General features: G+C 37.8%; 1 protein-coding gene across 8 annotated transcripts in view; it reads right to left on the bottom strand.

The window, feature by feature from the left end:
- PEX3 (peroxisomal biogenesis factor 3) overlaps positions 1-22579 on the bottom strand; it is a 23746-nt gene extending 1167 nt beyond the window's left edge. Inside the window, exons 1-11 of one of the 8 annotated variants that reach the window (XR_003256401.1) lie at positions 22539-22579; positions 20332-20701; positions 14427-14558; positions 12805-12886; positions 6995-7038; positions 5637-5761; positions 3946-4012; positions 3796-3850; positions 3445-3601; positions 1384-1506; positions 113-209 (exon numbers count right to left, since the gene is read on the bottom strand). Coding sequence is in view for 7 of the 8 variants with exons in the window: in XM_026084280.1 (XP_025940065.1) it covers positions 113-209; positions 1384-1506; positions 2433-2503; positions 3445-3601; positions 3796-3850; positions 3946-4012; positions 5637-5761; positions 6995-7038; positions 12805-12886; positions 14427-14558; positions 20332-20341 (963 nt within the window). In the remaining variant the exon portion in view is untranslated. Of the gene's footprint in view, positions 1-112; positions 210-1383; positions 1507-2432; positions 2504-3444; positions 3602-3795; positions 3851-3945; positions 4013-5636; positions 5762-6994; positions 7039-11295; positions 11421-12804; positions 12894-14426; positions 14559-20331; positions 20702-22538 lie in introns of those variants that run through there. The other 7 variants (XM_026084280.1, XM_026084285.1, XM_026084281.1 and 4 more) reach the window with 7 other exon arrangements.
- Positions 22580-22605: the final 26 nt, after the last annotated feature.

Below are 22605 nucleotides of genomic sequence, written 5' to 3'. Positions count from 1 at the left end.
GCTCTTGCTTCTTTTAAAGGCAATGAAATCAAACATACCAAGGCATGTTATTAAACTGAAACTTACATTTCAAAATTTTATTTGGGATATTTAAAATAAGGAAGATTCTTACCTGCACAAAGTGACTGGGAGTTTCACTGCATACTGAATGGATCTGTCCATTTATTATTGGAATTATCTTGGCTAAAGGAAGACTGACACTGGAAAGACTAGGAAGGAAAGAAAATAAAATGTTGACCTTGACCTGCTCTGATTCTGGTAAAACCATTAAACTTTGTAATTATTACAACTCAAAATAATTATTACTTTTAAGTAAGAGTTGGTAGAATTTAGTTTTGCATAGACTGCAAATTTAAATGTACAGATGAAATTGTTTGTTCCCTATCAAGGCTTTCATTTATTATAGAGAATTACCAGAGCAAACTTCATCTGATATGTTGGTGTTCCTATTACACAGCTTTACACTTGCTTCTCATGCAAGAGAATATGGGTTAGCCAGAGCACATGTGTTTGCATGTGGGTAAAGAGTTGTCAGGAATATCAGTCTAAAATCTCACACTCTTTCTAAACTAGGCTTAGGACAGACAGCCAAACTAGAACCTTTGGGATATTATAAGTAATAAAAATAGTATACATTCAAATAAAAAAAAAATTACTCTTTGAGAATTATCAGTTATTGAGAGAAACATAGGATTTGATAGGAAAACAGCTTCATACAGAACTCAGCTCTTGAATTTGTTACACTCTCAATGCATTGTTTTAAAACCAAGTTAATTTCAGAATAATAGCTATTTTTACATAGTCTTTTAGAAAAAGAGGTAGAAGATCCCAAGTGTTAATATCTTGTTCAGCATACCAGTGAAGAACCTAATGTTCTGTAGATGCTTAGGCTGCATGTAACTGGACAATCATGGTAATGCCCAATTTTGTTAAGAGTTACAGTAATTGCCTAGGGCATACAGAGCTTATCTGCTAACTGTAGGAGAATGCTGTGTTCCTCACAGCCTCATACGGGAGTATTGCAGTACATCTTCAAGTAGCGGAGTAAGTCCCCCTTAGCTAGCAAGGCAGCCTACTTCTACAGTGTTGGCAAAAACAGAAGTACAAATCTTTTGATTTCTACTTTCGGATCTATTACTGATGATGGGAAAGATACCTCAGGCAAATTCTAGCAATGTCATGGGCAAGAAGCAGCATGCAATACTCACAGCTCTCTACTTCATCAAAATGAGGAGACAGAATTTGTTCTTGATAAGCAAGAAACAGAATTCTGTCCAGCATGAGAACTTCACATAGGCAGGAAAATCTATAGCTTTTTTTTGGAATTCACTATGAAGCCAAAAGTATTATCACGTAAGAATCAGAGCAAAAGAAAAGAGTTACCTATTTACAGAGCCATTCTGACAGAGGTCCTGTTCAGTAGGTCTAAAAAACTCAGCCATATTGTCCAGCAATCGACTGAATCCTCTGTTTAAACATGTGCTTAAAACTGTACCAAAATCTGGACTGAAAAAGTAAACAAATGCTGTTTTTGATTTCTAGGATTTATTTTTCCAAACCAAAAAACCCTATAAGTACTCAGTGCTACAGATRTCCCTCATAAGTTAAGATGTACAACACAGATGAAAGGCCATTAGTATAGCCACCTCAAGAAATAGTGGTTCCCCAAATAACTCTGTACCAAACGAGTCAACCTAAGATTAACGAAGGCCAGATAAATCAAAAGCATTCATCACTTCTCTATTTCTTATTAAGCACTAACATAGAAGGGGCTTTTTTCATGTTTAAAATCCTCCAGATGTCTAGCAGCTAACTTATAAGAATAGTTTGGCGTTTAGCTTAGTTCACTTGTATTCATTGCTTATTATAGAAGCCTCACTTTGGTAGTTCTCTTGTAAAAGGATGAATACAGCCACTCATAAAACCATGCATTAAAAATAAATTCTGATACAGGAAACTAAGCCAAAATTGGTGTTTATTTTATCAAAGCAAGTAAACCCAGTGAAATCAGTCTCAATTTACTGTGGTATAAGTAGAAGAGATACTCCTCTGTTGCTACATAACTACAGAAAATGTGAGGAAGGAGTAAGGGGATCTGGCTGAGAAAGACATCCTGGTCATCTTGTCAAGGCAGGATTGTTTCTTATAATTGATTTGCTATTACTTTGATCAAATAGATGTTTATAAATGCATGGAAAAAACATGTTTTTGTTATAGAAGGAAAAATGATATTCTAAAGAACAAAAATCTAAATAAGACACTCAAAACCCACAGTTTCAGACCTCTCAAATTAAAAAAAAAATCCAGCCTATGATTAATGAATTTAAAATTTTAATGCAATGCAATGGTTAAATGGTCACATTTTGGAAATGAAAGTTTCACCAGCTTTTTATATGAAACCAGTTTTTTCAATACAGGATATTTCTCTATACCTTTCTAGCATATCTCTAGTTTCATTAAGTAATTTAATTGTAGCAGTGTCTCTTTCTGTGAGTCCACAGGCCTAGAAAAAGCAAAGACAGACACTGTTTAATAAGAAATCCATTGGCAACTGTAAGAATAATAGCAGCAATGGTATAGTTATGCACCCTGGAGTCAGGTCAAGATATGTGTTGAGTCAAATCAACTTTAAAAACAGATTTTATATCATGATAAAATTTTTTTCTTATAATTTGTACATGTTCCTTTTGACTGATAAGTGTTTTAATTAAAAATATTAGAAAGAAATACCAGACTAATTGAGCAAAGTATTTTTTCCACTTCTGACCTCCAAAACTGAGATAAAACCTGCATATTTGCCTAAGTTAAAGGGATAGGTATATGTGGTCACTTATTGAAGCCTAAATTTCTTCTTTATACTAGTTTAACATGAAATTAAGAATGAGTTTTCTCCAACTCCATGATGTGGTTGGAGACAAAACAGCCTTCAGAAGATTTAGGAAACTATTTTAATGTTACAACTGAGACTTGATACAACTTTCTCTTGACTCCTATTCATTTTCCAGCCCAAATCAAGAGAGGACTTCAGCACACCATCACTTTCTTGTGCATCAGCTGAGATGCTAAAATTGTCCATGATCTTTGCTTGTAGGCAAGTGCAAGGTAATACGATTTAGCTTAGGGCTGAGTTAAGCTGTCTTATGTTACAGCACACACCACAGGCAAAAAGCAGTAATTTGGTTGTGCTTCTGAGTTCACAGCTGACATTCTGAGGATGACACTTGTTTTCAATCAAATCTGAAGGTACAACTTTACTTTGCCTAGATTAAAGAGATAAGGACACTTGATTTATGAAAGAGGCACTGCCATTTACCAAAGATAGTTACCATGGTACAACAAGAGGACTGCCATTTAAAAAAAAAAAAAAAAAGCTACCCAAACAAACAAGCAAATTAAAAAAAAACAGAATGAAAAAAAGCAGATGAAAGAAATTAGAACAAATACCTGGCTAGCCAAGGGGTTTTCTTCATCTGGCATCAGATAATGACACAAGGGAGAGTAAGATGCAATCTTATCTGAATCTTTATATTCCACTACTTTCCTGATATCTTTAAGTTTCTGTTCCAGCTCCAGAAGAGACAAGGTATGCTTAAGGGAAACACTGGAAAGGAAATAAGCTACAATGTTGATTGCAGAAATTAATAATGATACTTCATTAATTTATTCATAATGTGTTCACAAGTAAAAATCAGTATGCCTTCTTCCCCACCCCCAATTCTGATAAAAGTCACTGTTCTGGGATGAGTCATCACAGTAAAGATAAAAAGCTAACCACAGAAAAATATAAACTCTTACCTTCCAAAAACTTTATGCACAGCTTGTTTAACAACAGTTATTAACTCAGTCAGTCCTAGAACAAGAAAAGTGTCAAAATTATTCTAATGATTTGCTCAAGTCTAAAAGAAAGTAGTATTTTATAAGTGTACTTAGCTTATAGCACCATACCATCTCCTAAAAGGTGCTGAATACTTGATAAATATTGCTGCTGGACTTCAGGGGGAGCTAATGGTGTCTGAGGGGGGAAAAAAAAAATGTTTTGTAACATGCCAATAGTAGAGAACAATGCAAAAATCCTTTCAAGCAGTTTGTGACCAATTTCCTTAATTTTTATAATATCCTGAGCAGACAGATTCCACCATTCTCATGCCTCTTGAAAACAATTGCATTCAGCAGCTCTCTGCTGAAGAGAGGTCACTTCTGAATCAGATTAGTTTCAAAGTATAGAATAAGGAGCTCAGAAATTTCTTCAAAGAAAAGCTGAGGAAGAGGTTCTGAAAAAAATACATCATGACTTCCCTTTGGTCTTTTGCAGTTTACTAAGGTCATCCTTCTCCCTTTCAACCATGTGTTCAAATCATTATACTCAAACCTGTAACAGCCAAGCACCTGTCTGTCAACTGGCAATTTTTTTTCCACAGACTTGAGGGAATAGCAAGACACCTCCCAGAACATCCAGATATGTAATTACAGGTTGTCAAATCTGCAGGGGAGACAGTCTCAAATCTTCTCCTCTCTCACCAGTCAAAGGCTGTAGCTTCCGATTCTTTCTCCCTGCCATCAGCCCAAGGGATCTTTCATATATTCTCTGGCATTTTTCTTTTCCATAATATATAGGTATCTCTTCTATCTTTAGTGGCATAGAAAAGCTGCTTTCGGTTTGCATTTATATAAGGAACTTCCTTAGAAAAACTGCATTGCAGGTGAAACCAGACCCTTCATCTCCCTATAAATTTAACCTAGCAGAATAAGATATTTAGGCTCAAGACTAATAAAAGTCATATAACTCCCTATCTGATAGAAAATAAACTTTCGGAAATTGAGACAGGATCTCAGTTTGCTCCAGCATAGTGCCTTGGAGTCAATCCTGTCAACCCTCTTCTCTATTGGAAAAGTAACAGAAAACACATTTATACTCCAAACTCAACTCGCCCCCAAACTTTTTTCAGATTTTACAAAATGAAACATGACCTCCATCTCCTCCGCCCCCCCCCAATGAACACTTTTTCTAAAACCCTCAGATGTGCCTTGACATGCTCTTTCTTGACTTTCAGCAGGAGCAATCATAGAGAGGCATAAGACAACTAATCAAAGTTTGCATCCATTATTTTAGATAAGCCTTCCAACAAATTCAGATTTTCCTCTGTACAATGGGCATTCGCTTACTGCTGGTGGAATCTCTTTGCACTGAGCAGTGATAACTATACCACATAAATGAAAAACCTTGCTTGGCGCCACCAACATAGACAGTTAGGTAAATGGGCTTTGGGAGCAACCAGAGTTAGATAAAATAGTCAAATATGAAAGCCAGTTTTCTTCTTTAGTTCTAGGAAAACTTACCTGGGGGAATTAATCAACATGCTAGATATGAATTAACCTTCTCTAAGCCATACAAATGCAGACAAAASCTATTCTGCAATATTGCTAGTATTTCGTAAGCAATGGGATCACCAAATCATCCATATTTAGAGGCTGTGAAAACACATCAGTGTATCTTACTATCAGGAATACGTCCATGTCTCTCACTCTTACAGCACTCTTGGTTTCATCCTAATACTCCTAAGCAATACCCTTTTTATCCCTCAATAATTCTTTCACATCCATAAAGTTACACCTTTGAAACAAAACAAAAAACTTACTGTGCCATTTTTGCAGACTGCAGCATTATCTAGGTAGATGTAACCACCAATAATATTTAATTGGACTCGCAAAAGAACTACTAGCATACAGGTACTATATACAGCTACAATGCTTCTTGTGAAACCTTGAAAAGAGACAAAGAAATAACTTTAAAGTTAAAAAATAAGGGTAAGTCAAGGAGGGAACAGAGCTCTCCAAAACTCAAGAAATGCCGATTATTTTTAAATACACAGTAACTTCTCTCATTGGTTGCCCTAAAACACATTTTCACAACTCACACCCAAGATAATCACAACTCTAAGATGCACAGTAGCTATAGCTTAAGCGTTGCACTATATTAATATAATTTAACATGTTACACAAGGTATTTTGGAAAAAAAAGTTATGTAAGTTGCTCCAGAAGGCGTACCCTATAACAGATTCCTTTCTAAGGAAAATGGATGTGCTGTCAAACCCGCCTTCTTCACTAGGCCAGGAAATGCACACAGTAGGTTAGCCCTCATCATGCAGTTAAGACACAGAAGGGATAACAGCAGCTTGGAAACAGAAAACAAAGGTTACTTAAGGTAGGAGCAGCTAATATCTGAAGAAAGAAGATGAAAATGAGCATCAGCTACCAGCCACTAGGCAACAGAGGATACGTGGAAGAAGTGACATGAATAAAGCTGGATGAGTGCCAAGTAGGAAGGACAAGGGAAGAAAGGAACCAGATAAAAAGTAGGATCTGAAAAGGTGTTGTGAAAAGGAGAAACAAAACTGAAAAGAAGGAAAGACAAAACCAAAGGGTGGGGGTGATAACAAATGGTACCAAGAAACTAGAACGGGTATTTAACCCCAACTCTGTGGCATTTCACTACATAATTTTCTGACTTCACTAYTCCTCCTTCCCTTCCTCTTCTTCCATTAGCCAATATATCAAATACTGAACCAAAGGGCTCCACTGCTAAGGTGGTTACTTGAAGCTTAGGCTCTGAAAGAGGAAATAAGGCCATATAAGGGCTGGCTTACATTTCCGAGAGAAGTTTTCTGCTAGGTTCAGCATGTAATTTTCTAAAAAACTACTCTGATTTTTCTATGGGGGTACAGAAAGTTTTCACAAAGTTTTCTTAAGCAGGATAACATGAGAGGCAGTAAAACTCTTCATCTTGGTCTTTGAGTTTCTGATTTCCCTGAGGAATATTAAAAGATGCTTAATTAGGAGCTTTTTTTTTTTTTTTTTTTGGAGGGCGGTATGCTATCTTCATATCTGCTGAAACAACAACCCACTCTGGTAATCAATGTGCATTTTAAACATCTGAAAGACATTTGTAAATTTATACTAAAGATTATGTAGATGGAATCTTTCATTTACACTTACTTATTATCTTTAAATCCTCCCATATTTCTAACTTGTTTGCTGGCCTGTGGGAAAAATAAATAGAAATATTAAACATTAAAAAGTGTATTTTCCTTGGCAATTAATATAGAAGCTAAACGAAACACCAGAGCTCCAAGGCAAGTTTATATAACTTTTATAAATTATTTATATTAGGTTTATGTCTACACTGATTTGTATAGTTCAGGAAAATAGTATATAAACAACGCACTATGAAGTCATAGAAAATATAATAAAACTTTAATGTATAAACACAGTATTTAGTCATGTGGACTATATACAGCTTTATTATCAATTTTGAGTTCCTATGCTAAGCAGTCAGAAAAAAAGCCCTTTGATGGTACAAAGTGGTAAGTCTTTTCTGGGGCCTTCATCTTGCATATATTTAACGCAGACCTCAGTTCAGTAGGGCTCTCTGTATGCCCCTGTGCATAGCAGCTGCAGGATCAGAATTACCATCCCACTTTTCTTACAAGACTCACCATTGCCTCAACTTAAAAGTACTGACTTGATCAAAAACCAGAAACAGCTCCTGACCATCTGTGAAAAAGAGGTACTGCCTCATGCACACAAATGCAAGCTTTTTGTTTTTCTTTTGTCAAGAAGCATGTTTATTTTTTTGACCTAACCAATTCCTAAGACTGTACATATTCTGCAGTCAAAAGAGCAAGACTGTAGATTGCACAGATGCATCTGAACTGCTTAAAGTACATGACACATTTAAAACTACAAACTAGAGGTAATGTTAGCAATACAGCTGCAGTAACAGAGGTGAGAGCAAGTTAACCATCCAAAAATTTTAGTCAGCCTTTCTCTTTCGAAAAGAACTGTCAATAAATAATGGCTACTGTATCTCTATGATAAATGAAATAATTTGTGAAAGTAATCTGGGAAACACCTGGCAAAGTAATATTGCCAAATCAAAAGTAATACTTTCAAAATCAAAAATAAATATGTAGGGAAGCTAGTTCAGACTGAACTGTGCTTATATTTTACAGTAATCTAGTTTATAAAAATAATACACTTCTCATTAGAAATAATTTTTCTGAACAGGCACAGTTCACCATTATGGGATGTTTTCATCTTTCTGAAACATACATATGAACTTTGGCATTAGTCTGACCATTACACCATCTTGCACATAAACAATGAATTTTTTTAGCTCGCCACCATCAAATAATGCAGATGAATTGACATAATGAACTATTAAACCTACAGCTCTAGAAAGTGAAGAAACAGATTAAAGAAAGGATAGGTGCAAGAGGATACAAAGAAGATCCGTAGCACATGTGAAGACAGCTTACACATGCTATTTTTCATAAGCTACAGTTTTAAAAGCCATTTTAGAACAAGACAAAAGAAAGATTAAAAAAAAAAGAGATAGATTAACAATTCTGTAGGTAATGCACATAACAGGACTCAAAACCACGTTACTTGTGAAGGGAAAGTTTCCATGCCAACAGAAGAGAGAAAGATAAGCCAATACATCAACTTCAGCCAATTCATTTGCACCTATTATGTCAAAACATTTTGTAGAGCTCATGCTTATGAAGTTCCTTCTCACAACATAAGGCAACAGCAATGTATCAGTTTAAGTCTGCAAGTATGAAGTCTAACAGGGGAAATGTATTTTTCAGTCTGTCTGCTGCAATTTATTAGGACTCAGCTGCTATTCAGAACTCCACTTTTATTTCACATTTGTTTATTTGGAAAGCCATTATCTGCCACAGAAGCAAGGCAAAAAGTAATGCAAACATAAAATAGAGGCTTAAAATAAAGCTAGGTGTTGAACAGATAGGAGATACATAACATTCACAAGACTACAACAGCAACTACTTTGCCGCACCTCATTCAATCACATTGCTTCGAAATGAGCAGGACTGAGAGAGCACAAACACTGGTGGCCTTGTGTGGTGCTCCCTCTTGAAATGTTTCTTTGGAAGACTGAAGCCTGCCTCCCCCTTCTATTCCTGGCCACCTCAAATTGCTAAAACAATGCAATAAGTTTTTAAATTTAAAGAAACTTCCAGGATTTTAAGTTAAAGCAGTTTAATTTAACAAGATCTTCTCATAGACAGATTTCATGAGAAAAAGAATGCACTTCAGGCACATTAAGAAAGGTAAATATCTACATCTGTTCTTTGGTATGCTCAACAACAATGGCATTGGAAAGGTCTGAAGCAGTTTGATTCATCTTCTCAAATCCAAGTGGAAAGAAAACAAAACCATACCTTTGCCTGCAGCACAAGAACATAGAGCTTCTTGAAAGATTAAAGCCATCTCTGATGCATTATTTCCTGATCTGTGCCCCCCAAATCCCTCTCTGTTATTTCAATTCAAGAAGTTCAAGCATCTAGTTAAAACACCCTCAGCGAAGGTTGGAAAAGGAAGCATTAAGATACAAACTCTACTGTAAGATACAGTCTAAAGAGATGTCCATGCTTACAAGACACTCATGACTTCAGCTGCATGGAACCAGCATTTTTTTAAAATATTTGGATTCAGGATTGCATTACAACATTAAAGAAATCTCATCTCTGTTCTCACTGCGATCACCAGCTGTGCAAGTGTGTCATTATACAGGCATACCTTGGATATATTGCGGGTTTGGTTCCAGACCACTGCAACAAAGTGACTATTGCAATAAAGCGAGTCACGCAAATTTTTTGGTTTCCCAGTGCATATAAAAGTTATGTTTACACTATACTGTCATCTATTAAGTATGCAATAGCATTATGTCTAAAAAACCAATGTACAAACCTTAATTAAAAAATACCTTATTGCTAAAAAATGCTAACTATCTGAGTCTTCAGCGAGTCATAATCTTTTTGCTGATGGAGGGTCTTGCCTCGATGTTGATGGCTGCTGACTGATCAGGGTGGTGGTTGCTGAAGGTTGGGGTGGCTGTGGCAATTTCTTAAAATAAGACAGCAATGAAGTTTGCTGCATTGATTGACTCTTCCTTTCACGAAGGATTTCTCTGTAGCATGTGATGCTGTTTGATAGCATTTTACCCACAAGAGAACTTCTTTCCAAATTGGAGTCAATCCTCTCCAACCCTGCCGCTGCTTTATCAGCTAAATTGATGTAATATTCTAAATCCTTTATTGTCATTTCAACAGTGTTCACAGCATCTTCACCAGTAGATTCCATCTCAAGAAACCACTTTCTTTGCTCATCCATAAGAAGCAACTCCTCATCCGTTAAAAGTTTATCATGAGATTGCAACAATTCAGTCACATCTTCAGGCTCCACTTCTCATTCTAGTTCTCTTGCTGTCAGCCTGTCCTTTGAAGCTTTGAAGCCAGGCATTGACTCCTCTCTAGCTATGAAAGTCCTAAATGGTATCTGCTTCCAATATAAGGCTGTTTCGTCTGCATTGAAAAACTGTTGTTTAGTGTAGCTGCCTTCATCAATTCTCTTAGCTAGATCTTCTGCATAACTTGCTGCAGCTTCTACATCAGCACTTGCTGCTTCACCTTGCACTTTTATGTTATGGAGATGGCTTCTCTCCTTAAACCTCATGAACCAACCTCTGCTAGCTTCAAACTTTTCTCCTGCAGCTTCCTCACCTCTCTTAGCCTTCCTAGAATTGAAGAGAGTTAGGGCCTTGCTCTGAATTAGGCTCTGGCTTAAGGGAATGTTGTGGCTGGTTTGATCTTCTATCCAGACCACTAAAACTTTCTCCATATCAGCAATAAGGCTGTTTCACTTTCTTATCATTCATGTGTTCACTGGAGTAGCACTTTGAACTTCCTTCCAGAACTTTCCCTTTCCACTCACAACTTGGCTGTTTGGCTCAAGAGGCCAAGCTTTCGGCCTGTCTCGGCTTTCAACATGCCTTCCTCACTCAGCTTCATCATTTCTAGCTTTTGATTTAAAGTGAGAGATGTACGACTCTTCCTTTCACTTGAACACTTAGAGGCCATGGTAGGGTTATTATTCATCCTAATTTCAATATTGTTGTGTCTCAGGGAACAGGGAGGCCCAAGAAGAGAGAGAGAGACGGGGGAATGGCCAGTTGGTGGAGCAGTCAGAATACACACAACATTTATCGATCAAGTTCACTGTCTTATATGGGTGAGGTTTGTGGTGCCCCAAAACAATTCCAATAGTAACATCAAAGATCATTGATCACAGATCACCATAATGGATAATAATAATAATGAAAAAGTTTGAAATATTGCAAAAATTACCAAATTGTGACACAGAGACACAAAGTGAGCACACACAGTTGGAAAAATGGCATCAATAGACTTACTCGACACAGGGTTGCCACAAACCTTCAATTTGTAAAAAATGCAGTATCTGCAAAGCGCAATAAAACGAGGTATGCCTGTACTTGTAAACTGCTCCAACTAGTCAAACAAGTTGAGACACCAGATGTATTTTGATGAAAGAGTGCATGCTACAGAGAAAAAACAAAAACATTATGTACCTTTACCATGAAGCACAGGTTTACAGACCTTTGTAAACTGTTTTGTTATACAGTCCAGAAGACAAATCTGGTGATCCATGTGATCTCTTGTTCATTCAGATTAACTTTTCATTGAGTAAAACTCTTATTATGACAAATATATTAAATATTCCATGAAAATTAAAAATTTTCAATTCCTCATTGTTTTGAGTAAATATTGTTCACTTACAGTTACCAATTCTCAGACAAGCTATTATCAATGCATTATTCAGTGTGTAATTCCCATTAGAAATACCACATTCTCTTGCCTGGTTGTGGGTGGCTTTTTGACTGAAAAAAAGACAATGACTGGATAAGCAATTTATTAAATGCTGGACAGCTGAACTTATAGCTACATAAATAAGTTAGTGGGAGGTAAACTAGAGAGGCGGTCTAGAGTGAGTCAGGAACCCTGTGTTAACCACCTACATAACACTCTTACTCCATGCTAAATGCCAAGCAGCTTACTCCACTTTTAAGGTATGCTATTTCGCACTTTATGTGTTTAAAAATATTTTCATTATAATGGCGGGAACAAATAGCAAAGGTGTTTTTACCCTGCCAGGGATAAGAAACTTGAACAGGTCAGAATTGGAATGTAGTGGGTACATACTCACTTTTATCAGTGGTTTTACTACAGAACAAAGTATTTTTTCTGTTTGATGGCTTACAAGCAATCACAGGCTTCTAAGTTATTATCACAGACAAGTTTCTTTGCTGTGAAGTTACTCAACAACAACAAAAAAATCTATATGAGTAATCGATATTCAGAGATGAAGAAGTGTCTAAAACTCTATGCATTCCTCTTCATGTATGAAATGCCCCTACTTGCTCTACTTAAAAAAAAAAAAAATCATTTCTCATAGTTCACTTCTTTCAGACAGCTATCCACTTGTAATCTCACCTTGGATACTTTTCAGTATCATTTACATGTCTGACCTTGATAAGATTACATAAACAATTTTAACAAGCACATCAACAATTCATCCAAGATGCTGCGCCCTGTTTAACAAGAGAACTAGATCCCGTAAGCACTTTATCTGCGTATCTTACAAGCGCTCACCAAAAACTATGGCTCTCATTGCAGCAGCTCAAAGCACTGATCATTTCTTGTAATATTTGGAGAACGACAGTCATACCTATCAGACTATACCTAACATGACACAAAATATTTACATAATGATTTCAAAATACTTTAAGACTAGTGATTCAAGGGGACAAAGAATCAAAATCCTGTGTTCTCTAAATTACAAACACATTATCAAAAAAAACCCAAAACCCTTTATCTTGGGATCAAAAGACAATAACCTTAACACAATTAACAAAATAGTCTTACCTATTTTTAAGTACGGATGTGAGACACTCAGAATTTAGTTGATGCATTAAGGCATCCCTCAATGTCGGGAGCATTGACAGCACTATCATTGAAAGAAAAAAACAAAACTGGTCAATGTCAAGAAAAACATCTTAAACCTGTCCCCAACTCGCTCTCCTCTCCCTCTCTCTCCCTCCCTCCCTCCTCTCCCTCTCTCCTTTCCCTCTCTCCCTCCTCTCCCCCCTCTCCCCTCTCCCTCCCTCCCTCTCTCCTCCTTCTCCCTCCTCTCCCCCCCTCTCCTCCTCCCCCTCTCCTCTCTCTCAATAGATACTGTATATCATAGACCTCATGCTCAGCATGCAAAGCTGGAAGCCAAGTAACACAGGAAATCCTGAGAGTGCTCAGTTCAATTACTTGCTTGCCTCTTATCAGCTTGGGAAAACTGCTGCTCTTATGTGGCTACATGGCTCTGGCTGGCTCTAGCTAGAGTCACATACTCACGCTGTGCATATCTGCATGTACATGTCCTCAATTTTCCAGAAGAAAAAATGGTTAAAATCTACACTATTGAATTTTCCCCAGAGGAGAAGAAAAAGTTTTGAGTTCTTTTCCAATAAGAGGGCCAGAAAGACATATGAGAAAGGTATGTTTTAAACAAAGGAAAGCTTGCAGGAAAAAAATCCTTTACTTCTTGAATATTCAACATCCAAACTCCTGTCATACGATGGGAACAGGAAATGGAAAACAAGCATGCACAGAACAGAATAAATGCTAAGATCAAAGTATGAAAAAAGGGCAAAAGGAATGCACCCTGCCAGACAGAAGGTACTTGGTACAACAAATAGCAAAACAAAACTTAGCTCTTGAAGTGAAAAAAATCAATCCCAGCAGTACAAAATGGAAAAGATTAAAAAAGGAAACACAGACTAAGCAGGGATAAAAAGGCACACAGAAAGCATTTTCAGCCACCCACGAAGCCATTAGAAATTTCAAAAGAAGGAAATACTGCCCCATTTATTTTATAGAAATAGTTTTGAACGTCATGTATTTAAATGAGCGACGATTTTGTTAAACTCTACCCCACTATCTCCTCTCCACAATCCAGGGACAAATGCCATAATACAATTGCTTTCATTTTTGCCACCAAGCTAGTGAAGTACCTTTTAACTGTTCTAAGTGTAGGGAATTAATGTGTTGGTGGGTCATTTTTATTTGCAGTAAGAAACACATCAAGTTCTCTGTGTAGCTTACTAACATGTTATAATGAATAAGAGTATTAATCCTGCTGTAAATTCAGTATTTTTTGAATCTGGGTGCTGTTTCACACATGAATACCATGTGCAGTTTAGAAGAATACAGAAACGGTTCTGAAATGACAAAAGCTGTAATCTTCATGTATTCATGTATGCATGTATGGATGGATATATTCAAAACCAAGGGCTCAGATGACCTCTGGAAAACCTTTCAGTCCTCTTTCTTCTGACTCTATTTTTATTACGTAAACTGACTATATTTATATAATAATATAAAATTTTTAAGATTCTGAATTCTGCTACATTTCTTACTCTTCTCTCATCTCATCAATATGTAGTATAAATCCCCAAATAATTCTACTTATCAAGAACAGTATTTCCTTATCTTACCTGTCATATTGCATGTCCTCTGATTACTTTCAAAATGATACTGCCTTCGTGCTTGGGCRATGTATTCAGCTGCCTCTCGTTCTTGGATTTCTCTGATTTTCTTCTGACCATACTTTCCCAGTAAATAGACTCCTGCAGAGAGATTTTTATATGACAAGTGGCTTTAAAAATGTGAAGAAGCCCCCCTTCAGCCTTTCATTGGTTTTAAACCAGAAGAGTACATAATATTTTGAAGGGATATGTGGGTCTTGTGTATTTTAATGGGAACGGATGATGGTAATCATCAAAACAATGTCTTCAAAATGAAGTAAAATGTCAAGGGTAATGATTAGAACATGATAAGAAACTTTTCTAAGATGAGATTTTTTGCCCTTCAAAAAAAGGCATTTTTGGTACTACTGAAATGTGCACAAGTAGTATTGAAGAGATTGAAGCAAAGATTATTTAGAGAAGAATGCAGAATAATAGAAAGAATAAAGAAAAACTTACATGCATTAAGTTTAGAGAAGGATAAAAATGGAAAGTCTTTTTAAAAAGATATCCTTCTAGAACTAGCAGCAGAGAAGTTAGAAGTAAAACTCAAGTCTCTAAAACCACAGAAGAGAAAAATGATACAGTCCAACAGTTCCTTTGTTTGTTTTGACACTTGTGCATAGGAAGAACCTTAGCTTCAGTGGGGCTTCACTGCGGCCCTCAGCTGCATCACCTTCTCCCTGGGCTTCTCCATTCTCTCCTCCCATCCTCTGGTCTGATTTCTTATCATGCCTGGTTCCTACTCTCCAGCTCCACACTCCTCCCACCCCTGAGGCTCTAATCATCCCCCATCATCCTCACTATAAACCTCTGTTTCCACAAAGACCCACCGAAAATTCTTGCTTTGTATTTCTTCTGCTCCCCATATACACATCCCTCTGAAGCATCCTCCAAGTGCTCTGCCCACACCCCCAGGGGTTCACAGACCTCTCCAGGCTGCCTGCAGGCCACTTCTTGTCTTTCCTAATCTCCATCTCTCTTCCTTTTCTAGGCCAGACCTCAAGACTCCACTGTGTCTTCCACACCTCCTGCAGCACTTTTGCCCACTGCAAACTCCTCTCCATGAACTTCACGCTTCCCAGCCAGGGCATCTCACACACTCTGCCATTGGAAAGATCTTACTCCTACTGCAGTCCCTGCTACCAACAACCCATCCTATGCATCAAATTAATTTGCTGTTTCCTATACACATTGGTAGCAGTAATTACCCATCTAAGAAATGTCATTTCTCTGTATATCAAGCTGTTCTCATGTTCTCACTCTCAAGAAAGAATCTAAAGAAAAAAAGGGGGGGAGGGCACAGAAAAGACTACACCTCAATCATCTTCTGTCCATTGCCAAACAATTCCCTAAATACTGAAATTATTCTGAAGAGTGCCAGACCTGGCTCCGTTAAGTCAACAATGGTACAAAGAAGAAATCTGCCTATCAGATCTTTTTTTTTTCCTTCCCACCAAGCACTTTCAAAATTGTAAACACAGAGCTACAAAGCTTTCTTCAAAGTCAAAATTTCACGTTTCAAAAGATAATACCTGACGGAATGAATGAATTCGATATTCAGTAACTGCTGAATGCTAAAAGTTGTTAACTAATTTTATAAGACAAACTCACTGGATTAAAAAAAAAAAAAAAATCCCCCAAACCAAATAAGATTTTGAATTTGTTACATAGTTTGGTCATCAGAACCTTTCAATACATTCTCCCAAACTGTCATCAGTATTCAAATGACATGTAAAATTTGTGTCCCTAATATCTACAGCTGCAAAAAATATGACAATTCATATTGGCATTAGGTTTTTTAACAGACAGCTACAAACGAGACCGGTTTCAAACAATGAATCTCTTCCATTTAGTTACCAAAAGCTTCAGAAAATAAAAATATGGAGAGTGATTCTCTGTTGTCTCAGCCTTTATGCAGCCTAATCACTTGTCACACATGGAAGATCCACCTCATCAAAAATGATTTGGTTCCATATGGTTCCATATACATAAAATGTGATTTTACCACTGTAAATGTTTAACCAAAATGAGACTTCATAATTAACATTTAAATACAGTTTTCTGTAAAAAGAATCAAATCCTGTCAAGAACCAGGAATATATGTTTAGAATACAACCCTTAAGGTATTGTTTGTTTAGTTTTTTTTGCAGCTCACTTACTGAAATAGCAACAATTATTTGCTTAYACTAAAAAAAATTAATCTGTTGAACACACATTTTTTTCAAACATTTTATCCCAATCTTTAGTTCAAATTATATTCAAATACAGTGATTTGTCAAAATAATTATTTTTGTTTCATTTTTTCCAAAAAATAAATCATTTTACTCCAAGTTTTATGGCAGAAAGGTCTCACAGGTATAAAAGAGCCTCCTCCTGCATGTACACATGGTGCAGGCAGACATGAGACTATGAGAAGCAAACAACTCAAGAAGAATCACGTGCATGCCCTAGAGTAATATGCTGGAGTAGCATCTTCATAATTAAGATTGAGACAGCTAATTGCTTAACAGTTGATTGTTAAAGCAGTGTGATTACTCTGCACTAAGAATTGCTGGGCCACATGAGGGTCCAAAGTCGCATTAACAGTTGTCCAGGTTTAACAAGGAGTTTCCAGAGAAAACACTCATCTAAAAATGGTGCAAAATCAGAGCATTAGCTGTCTTATTTCTTCCCTCCTCCCCCACCACAAGCCTTAACTTTGATCCATCACTAATAGATGTTATTTACTCCAACATCATCTTCATTTTGGGGGATTCAATGCATTAGAACTTAACTCAGGTAAAAGGTATAGGTACATAAGGCAAAAGTTATAACATCCACATAGCTTAAGTGAAACCAAGGAGCCAAAGAAAACTGCCACGTGTACAGGAGACTGACTCTGTTATTAACTGCATAGCTCCTAAGTGCTCTCCTCAGTGCCTCTAAGTAATTTGGAGACCATGACACTGAACCAGGGAAATTCTAGTCCTGTTCTTGTCAGCTTTGTGACAATGAACTTCTGCACACTAGTCACACTTGTCTGCATTGGGGAGCAGAGCCTCTGCAAGTTTCTGGATCATGGAATATTTCAAGGAGCTCAGGAGTCTGCATGTGTGTTTGCATTTTACTTCAGAACTAGTGTGTGTGTGCATCTATAAAGTTAATTCAGAAGACTCTAGAAAATAATACAGATTTTAAATGAAAATGCAAGTACTTACTGCTGCTTAGAATTCAAAGTAGAACCAGAAAAAGCCACATCCTAGGAACAGCCATAATGTCAACATTAACTAAAATAATGGTAAGAAACTAAGTTACCATATTGAAAATCCCTTATACTAAAACAAGAAAAGTGAACATCAAATTTTTACAGTAACTGAGATATCTCAAATTTACCTCTCAATAGGGGATAGGAGATCTGCAGAAAGTGGCAGCAGCAACATTATACTCATCTGTCCCTCTAATTAGCTAAACAGTTGTACAGAATTTCATACAGTATCTTTCCCCTATGTTCCATATAAAACCAGGAATTAAAAAAAAAAAGCCAGCAATACACTGCATATGAGACAATCCAAAAGACAATTTCTATGTAAACCTTTTTCCGCCTTTGTTAAAGCATAAACTATGCAAGCAACTATAATCTGAACATTTCTGAATCGCACAAGGGTCAAACACAGATTAGCAGTGCAAACCAGGATTATATCAGCTGATGTCAGAAGACTCAGATAGAGCAACCCCAGTAAGGATCTGATATTACTACTCACACGGCTCTAAAACTGACCTACAAAGTGAAATATATTTATACTGGCTATTCTACAAACAGGGAACATCAGTGTTCTACCATACCCATACCCTGTGGAAACGACAATTTCATTTATCTGTTAACAGTGAATTGAGATAAATATGCTCTAATTTCTCTCTTATACTGTAGCACTGTATAGTTTCTTCCTATTTAAATGCAAGTCACAGAAGATTACAAAAGCTGCAGGCTCTTTACACCTTCATCCCACCTGTTTGAGGCCACTGGCATATTTCTCACTTCACATGAGTTACCAATTTCTTAACTGTTCCTTAGCCCTTTCCTTTCTTCACAGGTGGAATGCAAAGATGAGTAAGAGGCTGGGATGGTTAGCCAGGAGGCATCAAGAAGTTTTCAGGAAGCCCCCTTACAGCCTTAAGTAACTGCAATGCTGCCCTTGAATAAAAATTTTTAAGTGGAAAAACTTCTAAGAATTTCATCAATGTGGAAATCATGCTAACACACAGCAGTCTGTATCCTTCTAGCACATCAACAGCTCTTAAACATCAGGAAAGAGGAAGATGACTAAAACTCAGGAAAGAAGAACTCGGCCCTGAAGCCCTGTGCCTCAGATCATCTACTTCACCTGCCAAGCAACACAGGCATTGCAGGGTCACACACCCCAACACAGAACACACTGATGCACCATGACTTCATCAAGCCAGAAGAGTCTTGATGAGCAACAGCAAGCTATAGCTCAGGTATAAAGAAAGAGAATAAGAATGTCATTAAAAAATAATAATAACAGAAGGAAAGTTTGGAACAGGAATGCATCTCCTTTTACACAGGTAAGATACAGCTGTATTCACTGTGTAAGAGGTGGTTATAAATTTTATTTTATACTCATGTCCTGAAATAATAACTTACTAGGGTGAAATATTTCCAAATAATGATCTTTACCATCATTTATTGACATGAGTTTTTCTGCTACTTCTGCAGGTTGTGATTTGTCCTCATGTACGTATAAAATCATGGATCAATTGATACACAATTGTCCCACTGCAGTTGAAAACCACATTTAAAACAGGAAAGCACTAAAATTTTACTCTCTTGCACCACTGACTTCCAGTTCCACCAAAATTTATTTATTACCCCTTCGATAACTCAGAAACTAACAGAATTTTTTTGCTAAGCAGCTGTATTTCTGAACTGAAATGCTCCTTCTGCAAGATGAAGGTTGCAACAGATGAAATTTTAAATAATAATTTAATCACCATTGAAATCAGAACCATACATTTCAAACACACCCTGAACTTGCTCTTCTACAGCAATAAGCGAATTTCACCACAGTGAATCATTTTGTAACATCCATCGAAATCTGGCTTCAATGCTGAGTGCTGGGATATAAGTTACTTTAAAATAATTCTACCTATCCAGTAAGGACCTAACATGTCCTTGCAGTTCAAACGCGCCCTCTCCTTACCTTAAACATTTCTGGTGGGTTTGATCCCAGACCAAACTCTAGCTTTTGGTACCCTAAAGAGATTTAAGTCTTCTTAGTATGCAATTTACCTTCAATTGCTAAAAGAATAGATGCCTGAAGAAAGAGTTTCTACAGGGTCTTTGCTAAGTTCAAGTCTCAACCTCACTCAATAGTTCAAGCAAATTGCACCTATTTGAGTTGCTTTTCCATCAGCTTGAGTCCTTATTTCAAGAGTTTTTGCAACAGATTTTTCTGCTTATGAAGATGTAGTGTTAGCAATCACAGAAACACAGAGAATGACAGTCAGTGATAGCGCACAAGGAATCCATCTCAGTAAACAGAAGCAAAGGTGCCAATTGATTTAGATGCAGTAATTCTTCTGTAATATAATACAAATACAATATCATATCAGTAATTAGGTAGAGACTCTTGTGTACTATCTTATGAATCATTAAGTATTTCATATCAATCTCTGACTGCCTGCAGGTCAAAGACTTAAAATCATTACGGTCTGCGATAGAGGTGTTCCATTTTTCTTTGCTATGTCCTCCCTTCCCAGAAGATGCACCTACAGCTCTTAAAAACCACGGGAGAGAGACAGATCCTAGTCTCTGATATTTAATAAGCAGATTTGGGTGTTTTCTCAAATCATTCAACCACTTGTTGCATCCTACCTCTCAACATTAGGCAGTACTTTTTGGAAAAGCATCAGCTGTGGATCTCAGGGTTCTGATTTATTAGTGGTGCCAGAACAGCTTACCGTGGCTCCTGGAGTTACTTAAGGTCTGACCTACAACTAATACATGGATGGACAAAGTACTCATGATTCAGCTGCTGAGCCACTGTAATGCAGCAATCTTGAGTAAATCCTCTTCATTTCCCAAGTTGCCTTAAAATACTGTGGTGCAAGTTGCAGTTGTTGGCAGCTAATGATATTCTCTGGCTTGCAGATGCCCAAATTCACTACAGAGTCCTCAAATACAACACAGCAATTCAAAGTCCTCAGATACAACACAGCAGGAGGAAACAGGTATTTGGTCCATGCTGCAGGCAATGACAGAATAGTTTGAAATTTACAGTCAGCGAAAGTTGAACCACTTGTTAGAAACACAGCATCATCTTTTTTGATCAGTCACATTTTAAAACGACCTCATTTTAGTCCCCATAAATTCCTTTTTTTTTTTTTTAAACATACTTCAATCAGTAGCATTTCAGTGAAAGTGACACTGAACTGTACACAAACAGCAGCAATCATAAGGAAAAAGCTGCAAATTCACCCTGGTCCCCATTGTGGCAGAGGGTCCTTTATATATGAATTCAGGATTTCAGGCTATCAGGACTACCAAGAGCCATGAGTTCCATGATATCTGCTTTCCCATGTGGACATTGATCCGTGTCTGCTAGATGAAATTGGGACAACTGATGCTTTTACTATCTCCATCTGTCCACCTACTACTCTCACAAGGACAGTTGAAGGGGAGGGGGAACAACTTGCAGGTTACCGCTTGGTATATTAAAGTAAATCTGTTTAATTTAACACAGTAGGCTGTGTGGCTCAGAAACTGGTTAACGTAACGTCCTGCCATACTTGCAGTCAGAAACCTGCAGGTGAGGGAGTGAACTGGAGAAGTGGTTTGACAGGTACTTCAGAAACCATCATTTAAACTATTATCATATGTTAATCTGCACGCTGTTGAACAAACATAGAAGGAATTCATGCTGAAAGGATACAGAGGAAATAATAGGGCAAGTCAAAATTATATACAATTCACTTTCACAAGAGACTTTGCCTGAACCAAAAGGTGAAAAAGAGTCAGTGCACTGCAGAAACCCTTCAGCCCTCAGAATTTTTAACTGTTTAGGCAAGTTTCAGTGGATATAAACAAACACAAAATTTCTCAGCAACTTTATAACATTTAATTGCATTGCTTGCGCAAAACATAAGATCAGACAGAGCTGATAACCGAGCATGCAAAGAGACAACTGTACCTTTTGAAAAGCAGTATCTAATAATCGTGAAAGACCATTTTTATCAGCTGCACAGATGTGCATTTTACTATTAAACACAGAGATAGATCCAAGCTGTTCTTTTAAACATAATTCTGGCTAAAAAATAACCCTGTAATAAACCAGAGCATAACCACTCTAAGGGTTAGACAAGACCCTGAAGGGAGCAAGAATGGCCAGAATGATTAATGTAAATCTTCTCCACCCTCCAAAAAAGTTTTGCATCTGCAGTTGGTTTATCCTTGACAATTCATCCCTATGCATGAGTCACTCTGAGACCGCCAGAAACTACTGGCTTTCAACCTCTGCCCTAAAAATAATCTTAGAAATGTTACCTACCCTTAAGTGCCGCTGGACGTCGTTTCAAATCGATATAAACAACGGCCCTAAGAAGGGTTACGCAACTTGACTCCCTGCGTTTTAGTAGTGAAGGAATGATGCGCTTCGTGCAGGGGAAAATTTTTTCCTGCTACTTGAGCTCTCCAAAAGTTGGACAGCCGGGTACATTTATTTTATTATATTATTATTTTTTATTTTAGCAGCAACCTGGAACAGGTGCTTCGCGCGACCACGGAGCTCCGCGCGCGGCGGCTCGCAGCGAGAAGCGGCGGCGGCAGGTAGAGGCACCGCGCCGGGAACCTGCCGCAGCTCCCGAGCGGCCCAGGCCGCGCACCCGCCGCGGCAGGAGCAACGGCCATGATGGCCCTAACGGCGCCGGAACGGGCCCGCGGGGCGCCGGCCGCCCGCGCAGTCGGGCTTCCCCCGCCGCCGCCGCCTCCTCCCGGCCCAACAGCGGCCCGGCCCAACGGCGGCCAACCGCCCCCGCTGCCCCGCCGCGGAGACCGCCCCCCCCCCGTGCCGCCGCGCCGCTCACCGCCGAGGAAGGTGCCGAGGAAGAGGCATTTCTTTTTGTGCCGCTTGAGGAAACTCCAGAGGGACCG

The sequence above is a fragment of the Apteryx rowi genome, unplaced genomic scaffold, assembly GCF_003343035.1.
Source record: "Apteryx rowi isolate R43461 unplaced genomic scaffold, aptRow1 scaffold_633, whole genome shotgun sequence".
NCBI lineage: Eukaryota > Metazoa > Chordata > Aves > Apterygiformes > Apterygidae > Apteryx > Apteryx rowi.
Note: the sequence above shows the minus strand (reverse complement) of the source record. Positions and strands in the feature narration are given on the sequence as shown.